The following is an 11,093-nucleotide window of genomic DNA, read 5'->3' as shown; positions in this document are numbered from 1 at the left end:
ATTTTGAGGAATTCTTTAATGTTTTCGCTGAAACGTGTCGCCCTCTGGGCAATACATTTGTTTAGCAAACTGCAGCGCATCCTTGATTTATTTTTCTTTGTAGCTGAAACGAGTAGCGCGTAATTCCCCGTGAAATCTGCGAGAAGCGCGCCGGGGCGTAACTCTACGCGTCCACAAATGTACAGTGGTCAAAAATGGGTACAAGCTCGCACGAGTTGACGGAACTCTAAAACAAGATAGCGTCTTTCCTATCTTCCGCTGTCCTGTGGTGAACGCGGAAAGGTCGCTCACAAGACGCACACAGCGCTGAAGATCTCGAGGCCTTACTGATTATCAAGACCGCTATCTGAGCTCCCTGCAACCACGAGGCTGCGCCGATAGACGCCATCGCCCGAAGGGAGCGTTTTGCGTCCTGCGAGAGTGTAGTATAACGCTCACCCCAGCAGTCGTCCGACCGGTCAGTCTGGATCAAGATGGCACCCGGAATCTACGTCTTCGTGCTCCTCATCGGACTGGTCGCTTGCAAAAAAACCTGCCCAGATGGATCTCTCTGCAATACTGGTAAGGCGATATGCGTCACACCGCATGAACCTAGCCGGAAGCAGTCAGCAGCCATCAGTGTCTACAGACTTTAGTGGTCAGTGGCCATCAATGTTAGAGAATATTGGAATACCAGCCGACACGCGAGACGTTAACCGCGACGTTGTAAAGCAAAACGAAGAGTGTGGTTAAAGGTTTGGGCAGCAGCTGTAGATGCAGAGGTTAAGGTATTATTTTGACAATTTATTCTACCATATGTATAAGCATCCACTCAAGCTGACGCTGACCCATGTAAGATGGGAAGAGGACAGCCGCTAACCGACAATTTGATCGTATGAGTAGCGCGCCGTAGCGGCGGTCACTGCTGTTGTTAGCAAAGTTTATGCGATGGCTGTGACCATGCCGCTTGCGACAGAAAAAAAATGTTTAACTTATTTTCGGTGGCACTGTACTTGCATTATTAGTAGCAATTATTCTCGGTATATATCGCAAAACACGCAGTGCATAATAAGGCACTTTTGTTCGACTTGCCTGCCTTTGTCAATTTGTTTGAAAGAAAAGGAAAACGGCATCGGAAGGAGGCGTAGCGCCACGTTATTTGGTAAACAACAACAGGAGCAAAAGTAGGCTGAGGAAAATTCGCGATTGCTTGTATCTTGGGAGGAAGAGGTCGAATGCCACTTCAGTCGAGGTGATATACTGCCAAGGAAATCGCGAGAACGTACAGCGAATTCATTCTTACAATGCCACGGTCAGAGAGACGAGTGAACAACTGACGCAGGTGATACAGGCGCTCATCTGTGGAGTGAGTAGCCACAAAAATGGCCTCCACGTAGTGAAAACGAAATGCAGATCGCGAAAGACGGTGCCTAAAAACGTTGGAATGTTTGCGCAGCGTTTCGTAGTCCGAATGGCATCCGTACGAATTCGAAGAAATCGAAGGGGGTTGTAAGGGCTGCCTTCGACATATCTTCCTCAGACATAGGAATTTCATGGTAGGCGCGGACGAGTTCGATCCTTAAAAATGTGGTCATGCCATTGAAAACCTGCGATGAAGTTCTGTATGATGTGAGTGTTGAGAGAGCGATAGTCTCCGCATGGCTTCCAGTCACCGGTTTTCTTGAGTGTCATGTGAAGTGGAGAGGCCGAAGTGCCAGAAGATGGTCAAATTATTCCCATCTGAGCATGTGCTCAAATTTAGCACGAGTGATCTTGAATTTGTCCGGGGCGAGTCGGCACGAACGAGAAAAGACAGGCATGTCCAGTAGTAGCCAGATGGCGACGCACCTCGTGGCGAACAGGCAGTGTCCAATCTGGTGGGGCAGTGATGGTCGAATATTCGCCGAGTAGAGGGCCGAACGATGGAACGGCAACTGCAGCGCAGACCGAGCGGCATCATGAGTTGCCCGCGTTGCGAGCCACCGGACCGAAAGGCCAATGGTCGGATCCAGAAGAAGCGAGACTTGGAATTCGGCGCCGATAATACATGTGTGGGCATCAGCAATAGCAAAAATTCATCGAAAGACTCGTCGTAGACCTAAGTTCATCGTCAATGCATGCGCCGTTCAAGGCAAGCAGATTGGTGATCGGTCGCAAAGTACGGTCATGGCGCAGAACACTGACTTGGACACCGGTATCGATGAGGAACATGGTGCCGGTGGTCTTGTCAGCTACGTAAAAAAGGCGGAAAGGTTCGAGGTCTTGACCGCTCGTCGCTGCTGGCGGCGTCCGGCTGGTTTCCTGTCCAAGAGCACAGAAGCGGGCGTTGGCGCCGAATCGGTGGTGGTGGTAATAACGGAACGGGGGCCGAGACGGTGATTCCGAACGGCACTCTTGGGAACCGGTGTGGGACAGTGTGCGCCGGCGGTAGTTCAGGCGGTAGTGCAGGCGGGATCATCGGTAGGCTAGAAACGACGCGGTAGCATCAGGTGATCGAGGCAGTGACAGAGCTTATCGACAGATGCTGACGGGTCGTCTGCTTCAGATGGAAACGGTTGGGTGGCGGAGGTGCTGAGGTGACGTTGTTGGTAGAGCTGATGATGGCAACCTGGGTAGGGTGGTTGCCAATTTCCAGGATTTCGTCGGCTAATTCGGCGATTTGGGGAACCGCCATAGTCGATGGCAGCGACCAGGATCGTATGGACGTTCACCAGCAGTTGGAGTAATAGTAGTCCGCCGTCTGAGCTTGTGCGCCGAGAATCTGCGTCATGCGACTAAGCATTTGTCTGGAGCGAAGATCACCGAGCCCCTCAGCGGACAACAGCTCTCGAATACACATTCGCGCCGACGCTGTAATAGGCGTGAGGAGCAACGGTCTTAAGCTGGTCTTACAGGTCCGCCTGGGGTTTCAAGGGGAACCCGGCCAGGAGGTCAGCGACTTCTGTCGCAGTCGGAGGTAGGGTGGAGACGACGTGTAAATACCGTGCGGCCTGAGTTGTGATATGGACTAGATCGAAGTGGGCCTCAACCTGGTGAAACCAAAGCTCTGGGTTGTTCCCCCTGAAGGGCGACAGGCAGACAGCAACAGCTGAGGGAGTCGGAGGCCTGAGGCGCTGGAGTCAGCACCGAGCTGCGATCCGTGTTGTGCGTAGAAAGCGGGTCCTAGTGTTCCTCCACGGCTCTACCTGGTTTAGGCAAGGGCCGCAAGGATCACGCCCAGGTCACCAGCTGTAGAGCGCTGTTGGAAGAAAGGACATGAGCCAAAAGTTATTTATTCTTCCTTCACCGCGAGCGCAACTTCAGATCCCGAGCGCTCACGGCACACGGCTCCTGTTCCTTCTTCCGCCGCTCTCCTGATCAATAGAGAGAATAGTGCTACAGGTTAATTGGCGCACGTTAAAGAAGCCCAGGTAGTAGAAATTAGAGCGTCCACTGCGGCGTCCTGCATAGCCTGTGTCACTTTAGGACGCTAAGCCCAATAAACAAAATGAACGACAATTACCGGTTTTTGACTTCGGTAGCTATAGGTAGAGCCGACGATATATGTCAAAATGACATAATGACAAAAATGGCCCTCTGTAGTTTCTGGTCTATAACTGAAGGAACGCAAGCAGTATTTGGCACAAACTTGGACTTTTCATATTTCGAAGTGTTAAAACAATTCCTCTGAGTTGCACTTAGTAGCTCCCTTAACTTTAGAGAGACAGGACAGGGGACAAGTGCAACTTGCAACTGCTTCTTCACAGCGGATGGAAGTGAAGATAAGACATCCAGAGGAGGAACCAAAAACATTCAAACGAGGAGTATACAAATCTGAACTGCACACAGAATCTAGGCACGCACGTGTCTATCTGAAGAATTTTTCTGAATATTATACATTGGAATAGATGGTGTGCTTGTACGATCACTGCTTTCTTTTTTTTTTTTTTTTCATTTATATAGCATGCCTCCAGCAGTTCCCGTGCTATCTTCTCCCTATACTGCCTTTGAGATATTTGTTTCCTTCAGCCTTGCTTCGCACAAGTTCTTGTCTCCCCCCTAGGCATTACAATGATGGTAAATGGGATCTGTCCCATTTTTGAAGTCGCGCTTATGCTCTACTAGGCAATCATTAATGCATCGATCAGTCTGGCCGATGTACTGTTTCTACTTTCCCGCATGTAGATATCTGATAAACGACGCCGACAGCATACTTCACAAACGGATCTACACGCTTTTTTTTTTCTCTCTCTCTCTCTCGCAATGCTTTTTCTTGATCTTGTTGGGGTCAGTTTTACAACACAGAGAAGCAAGTTTTTCGGAGCGGAAAACACCACAAGTACTTTGTGCTTTGTCGCAACGTGCTTCAATTTATGCGCTACCTTATGTGTATAAGGAATCACGGCTGGTCTACTTTTTTGTTTTACAGCTTAGTCCCGAGTATTATATTTCCTCAACTTTTCCGGTAAAGCTTCAGCGACTGCAGTTATAATCGAAGTGTCGAAATTGGATAACCAGCCTGTTCTAACTTCTGAGTATGCCCCTGAAAGCTTTTCTGTACTTTCTGACTGTGTGACCTTTTCAGTGTAGCGTCAAGGCACATTTGAGCGAACGCGCGCTCAACAGTTTTTGAATGTGCAGACCCATACGGCAATAATTCTTCCTACGCGCGAGGACAATACATCCAGGAAACGCTTTCGTCAATGAGGGTCATGGTGATGCCTGCAAACTAATGACTTGGACAAGTTCATAAGTGAATTCCAAACAGTCTCCAAATAGTTTAAAACTAGCTAAAATTTCTTCTACTATCTGTAGATAGAGCGAGGCTGCCGGTTTTCTTAAAATAATTAAAGAATCGCTAACATATCTGAAGGTCTTCAGTTTTTTAGCGTCGTTAAATGCTTCCATAAAGGATCTGTCCAATTGGGCTAAAAAGATATTACAAAGCACTGGGGCCACACAGGACCCATTACAAACTCCCCGTTTTTGAACAAACAGCTGATTTTGAAATGAGGCAACAGTGCATAATATAGTACTCTAACAACGCCATGAAATTGCCCACAGAAAGACCAGCCGAGTTCTGGAAAAAAAATGCTATCATCCTTCTCAAATCAGGACAAAACAGCGGATAACATCTTATTCTGTGAACTGGAGGTCAACGACATCAATCGAAAAAGTATAGCCTACCGACTTGTCTTGCAAAAATTTCACAACTTCAAGCGAGTTCCTGTTATAAAAAGGATCATGAACATTTAAATTACAGGCGTCGTAACAAGTAACCACTGATATAGCTCTGCCATGAACCTATCTCGCTGACAATACACACTGACAGTATGTTTTCTTTGTGTGTTTTGACAGTAAAAAACATATTTAAACAGTTGCCTTCACATTCTCGGATACCGCTGGATATCCTTTCGAAGCCAATTTTCTCACACAAAGAAAGTACATATAATATGGTGAGGCTTCCAAAAAAAAAACATAAAATATTTTGCCGCTGCCCGTGCCACTAGGTATAACAGGCTTAAAACAGTAGTTTTTAGCTTGCCCCGTTTAACCTTGGTCTTCCGGAAATTCTTGTGTTAAACGTGACCTATAGATTCCGAGTACATTAATCGCAATATCACTCTTTACTTCATTTCCAGAAGCACGCAGATGTACATGTTCTTCCGATTCCCATGTCCCTTTATTCCGGTCAACTAAACAGTTGCGCTTCATTCCCACTCTCGCGGACTGAAAATCTCGGTACGAACGTACTTGGATTCAGTGACAAGGCCAGGAGGATGCGAGGACTGGAGGTCATCACCCAAAAAGATTTCAAGCCTAGATAAAGAAATTTGAAGGCACTTAAGCTTCGCCTTTTTTTAAGGTTATGATGCGATAGCATTAATTGCTCCCGTCTGCGGGTCCTCTTGCTGATCGTCATTCAGCGCATGCACTGAGCTACTCGCTTAGCTGATTCCTAACTCTGTGCCTCTATTATAACACACACACACACACACACACACACACACACACACACACACACACACACACACACACACACACACACACACACACACACACACACACACACACACACACACACACACACACACACACACACACACACACACACACACACACACACACACACACACACACACACACACACACACACACACACACACACACACACACACACACACACACACACACACACACACACACACACACACACACACACACACACACACACACACACACACACACACACACACACACACACACACACACACACACACACACACACACACACACACACACACACACACACACACACACACACACACACACACACACACACACACACACACACACACACACACACACACACACACACACACACACACACACACACACACACACACACACACACACACACACACACACACACACACACACACACACACACACACACACACACACACACACACACACACACACACACACACACACACACACACACACACACACACACACACACACACACACACACACACACACACACACACACACACACACACACACACACACACACACACACACACACACACACACACACACACACACACACACACACACACACACACACACACACACACACACACACACACACACACACACACACACACACACACACACACACACACACACACACACACACACACACACACACACACACACACACACACACACGCGCACACACACAAACGCGCGCACGCACGCACACGCACACACACATTAGTACACAGTCGTAACCTATCCCGTTATGTGAAAGATCATGCTGACAAAGATGTACAGCCCCTCTTTGACCAAGCCATGTACTTGCCTGGGGGCAGCCAAGTTGGTATCCCAATATCATCCCTCATTTAAAAGAAGAAAGGAGCTGCCCTAGTCTACAGCTCCTTCCAAGTCTGTCATGTCTTGAGGTCTCGTGGCGTCACACCGCCTGCCAATTGACTAATGAGTGCCCGGCCATGCCACCTGCCAGCTACCACCTGCCAGAGGCATGCTCATGATTTTTCATGGATTCTCTGGAGAATGGGGCATCTAACGCTGACGCGTCAGAATCTGCTGAGCGCTTCGTTCAGACCCGTACAGTGCATCCTTTATCGGACTGTCTCGTTTTTATTCGCAATGCCACACACGTCATGCGAACGCAGCCATAGGTAGAAGCAAACTGTTCATATGCTCGTTGTCCTAATTACCTTAGGGGTTATACATATGAGGTCATTGTGGAAATATTATTTCTCGATGCAGCCACATTTTCGTGTGTGAACATAAATCACTCATCATATTTGGTTACGCCGAAAACAGTGTAATTGGTACAGGTTTTTTTTTTTTTCTCCGTTCTTTTCTAGGCGACACATGCTGTAAGCTCAGTAGCGGAAAGTACACCTGCTGTCCGCTACCCAACGCCGTCTGCTGCAAAGATCGAGAGCACTGCTGCCCATCAGGTTACCTCTGTGACAACGAAACGGACTCCTGCAAACTTCCCAAAAACACAGGAGTGACACCCAGAGCGCTCTTGTCGCAGGCTCTCGGCAACGCAAGCCACGAGGCTAGGAACTACGTGCTCTGCGGGGCCCAAGGTGAAGCAGTCTGCCCCTCTGACCACACCTGCTGCACGACAGGCAGGGAGGGAGCCGCAAACCACAGCTGCTGCCCGTCCAGAGAAGGCGTGTGTTGCACGGACGGAAGGCACTGCTGTCCCCGAGGGACGGCCTGCGACCTTGCTGCGGAGAGGTGCGTCTACAACGAGGCCTTTGATGTGCCAGTAACAAGACCGCTAACACTCACACCGGCGAAGCCACTCAAGAAGAACCAGACGACGCCTGCGGAAGCCATCCGTGGTAATGCAGCAGCATTCACGTGCATTAACGATACGTGCATCCTGTTGTCCGGCTCTGTGCAGCAGACTGTCGTGCCCTGCCGTGACGGCAAGTCGCACTGCCTCGACGCCTACACATGTTGCCAGGCGCCCGACGGATCGTACAGCTGCTGCCCGCTGGAAGATGCTGTGTGCTGCGATGACAACGTCCATTGTTGTCCCAAGGGCACGCGATGCAATCCTGATCGCGGCGCCTGCCAGAAAGCAGCCCATGAGCACGTGCCCTGGAGTATGAAGGTTCCTGCAACTATCTCATAGAGCTCTCATTGAGCCATGCAGAAGAATCACCCGAGTAAACTTTTGTGCAGGAGCTGTCTAGTTTTAAAGTTACATTGGGCGAATTGCTGAGATGACGTCGCTGTCTTCCAACTCACTATTTTATTGATCTCGCAGGAAAAACTACAACATGTAGTGAGTTTCGCATTACGATCTTCAACCTCATAAAATATTCAATAAACAGTTCATGTCATTTATACACAGGTTTCATTGATTGCCTAAAAGCAGTACGCGAAATACCAGAGCATCTGGAGGCTAGGAGCGGCGTGTTGACTCCACAAAAGAGGTGAATGTGCTGAAGAGCCGAAAAGAGAGGTTTTAGCACAAAGTGTCAGCCTTGGGACATCACTTTTGACACGAAAGGATGTTTGTATTGAATATGCCTAAAACAAAAAGCCATCTTTGTTTGGAAACGGCGGAACAGTTAACCGCATTGCTTGATGCATTTGTTGCAGTTCAGGGACAATCGCGAACTGAACTTGTAAGCACCGACATGGATTTACTGTTGCCACTACTTACGTTATTAGTTCATTCCTCTTTTGCGGTCGTCGTTTTGGTCGACGTCCGCAAGCGCATCATGCTAAGGAGCTTTTCCTGCCACGGCTGGCACGCGCAGCAAAAGAGATGAATCCCCCTATCGTCTTGTATGGGCAGATGAGTAGATGACAAGTGGGAGAGTGAAATGGAGTGAGAGGTTAAGGGTTGTTTAAGGGATTTACAGTGTTAGGAGGTAGGAATTTACAACCGGAAGGTGACTGCCTTGAGAAAACACGGAAAGGGGTTACCGTACGAGGAGGAGGTTATGGTGAGGGTGGAGGAATGCGGAAGCGAAGGACGGTTGCTATGGGAACAACACTGGGGGTGGATACCGTAGAAGGATGTGGGTTGGCGAGAGCGGAAGAATGAGATTGACTAGCTAAATAGAGATAACAACTGCGACCACGTGGCGCTGCGCCATTCTGCTCGCCAGCGCCCTCCGTGGGGACACCGGAGAAACCTCGGAGTGGCCACGTCGTCTGCTCCGCGCAGCATTCGGGCTCTTTTTTTACGTGCGTGCGCACGGCGGTTGCTCTCTTCCTCTTGTCGAGATCTGATCACCATCGCGTTCCAAGAAAATGAAAAAAAAATCAGGATTATGATTAAATTATGGTGTGCTTTCTAGTAAACTTGTGGGTAGAACGGCACAGTGACGGACGGTTGAAGAACTACTTTTATGGCACACCTACCACACAACAGTATAAGTCGAACCGCTCTTTCGAACGCACCCTGAAGGCACTGCATGGCCCATCGCAAAATCAGTCCATCTGTAACAGGCGTATCAATTGTTGTATTCTGATATGCGATCCTGTTCTCGGAGCTCTATAAAACTGCACATTTTCTCGACCAGGTATAACTGAACTAGGAATTGCAAAGAATAACTAGAACTAAGAAAGTTTCCGCGAAGAAGTGTCCCTGCTTGCATTGAAAGTCTCGAGCATTTCCTCGCTCTTGGCCTCGTGGAGACAAAACTGCCGCAAGAATGGCATGCCTCGGCTTCTGGTCATAGCTAAAGGTAAATGGGTCATTGATTTCGGAAAGCAGCGCTGCATCAGTGAACTAACCTCCCCTGACCGCTGTCGGCATGAGACAAAGAGTAACACGTCCTATAAACCCGCCAAAGAAAGGCACTGCGACGACTGCAGCATTCTGCGTAGTCGTCACTCTGCTGAAACGAGTGGACCACAAAAGGAAGCCGCCGTCTCGTAGTGTACGCGCTCCCCAACCGGCGCCCGGAGCACTCATAGTCATGGCTGTGTAGACGCACATGAATGGTTATCACGAGATTGGCAATGACTGTGTATTTTACTCTGTTAATTAAGAATGCTTCCATCCAGCAACAACCGGTCTGAACAAAGGACGACGAAAATTATTTTCTGAAAGAAAACATCAAGGATTATCACAACAAAAAAAAAAAAAACGTCCCTTACATTGCGTTTACAAAGTTAGTAACCATTTTATAAATTCAAGAATTTATGCTACTTATGTCCCCGTCTAATGTAAAACCCAAAGCATATGCTATAGAGCACACAGCTATGGTGTTGGATCCATACCATACGCCAAAAATATCGAACAACTAGAGCGCATTCAACGGCATGCTGCCAAGTTCATATTATCAGATAATCGCAAGCGTTCATCCGTAACTAATATGATGAGCCGCTCCAGGTGCATAGACAGATTGTCCAGTTAACATTTTTGTACTTGATACACAATAAAATAGGCTTGTCATATATAGTAATTATACTTGTTTTCTGAACCACAATTAAAGGTCATCCATATTGAACCGTACAAATGTGAGTCGGCCATATTATGCGAGGACGAAACAATTCCAAATTGTTTGTTTCTTTGCGCAATCGAACAATGGAATCGCCTGCCTGCTTTGATTGCCGAATGTGCTGATATCAATGCTTTTCAGCGTTCTTTGAGAACTTACCTTATGTAGCCCCTCCTGGCAGCACTGCTGCCTGTAGAATTTGGAAATGTACAAATAAATAAAGACTGCACCCTCCCTTTCCCTCAACAGCAAGAACAGACAGGCTTTCGCATAATTATTGAGTCTTCTATCCCTTAAAGACAAAAGATGCCGCCTCAAATCTCCAAAACAGTGTCGCTTGCCTCTCGCCTTCAAGTGAATTTCGCACTCATGTTCTTTTCTTTTTTCTTTTTTTTTTCGTTAATGACTCAGAGCCTGCCAACATGCGCGCTTTGAAAACAATGTCAGAATCCCTCAATATTGACGTACTCTGACAATGTCCACAGCTCGTTTTTCAGGATTTGAAGCGGCACGCAGTGATTACATTATATTAGTTATTAATTATTTCTCGCTTTAAAGAGCGCAGAGTAATAAGTGGTGGCTTATTAAATAATTCAAAAAGGCCAGCTCACGCTACTG

The 11,093-nt window shown here is 47.8% G+C and overlaps 1 protein-coding gene across 1 annotated transcript; it reads left to right on the top strand.

Annotated features, from left to right (window-relative positions):
- The first annotated feature begins 431 nt into the window (after positions 1-431).
- Positions 432-8,351, top strand: LOC146199465 (progranulin-like). The gene is made up of 2 exons (XM_084592773.1): positions 432-561; positions 7,359-8,351. Exons 1-2 carry the CDS (start codon positions 474-476, stop codon positions 8,144-8,146), a joined length of 876 nt encoding a protein of 291 aa, XP_084448899.1. The 5' UTR covers positions 432-473; the 3' UTR covers positions 8,147-8,351.
- The last annotated feature ends 2,742 nt before the right edge of the window (positions 8,352-11,093 follow it).

This window comes from Amblyomma maculatum, chromosome 2 (assembly GCF_055883805.1).
Source record: "Amblyomma maculatum isolate TAMU_Amacu chromosome 2, ASM5588380v1, whole genome shotgun sequence".
Lineage (NCBI taxonomy): Eukaryota > Metazoa > Arthropoda > Arachnida > Ixodida > Ixodidae > Amblyomma > Amblyomma maculatum.
Note: the sequence above shows the minus strand (reverse complement) of the source record. Positions and strands in the feature narration are given on the sequence as shown.

What these genes read in the sequence shown, in the direction of transcription:
- LOC146199465 (XM_084592773.1), top strand. Translation starts at nt 474, where the DNA reads ATGGCACCCGGAATCTACGTCTTCGTGCTCCTCATCGGACTGGTCGCT. An exon ending in TGGATCTCTCTGCAATACTG is followed by an intron (nt 562 to 7,358) that starts GTAAGGCGATAT and finishes GTTCTTTTCTAG; the next exon opens with GCGACACATGCTGTAAGCTC.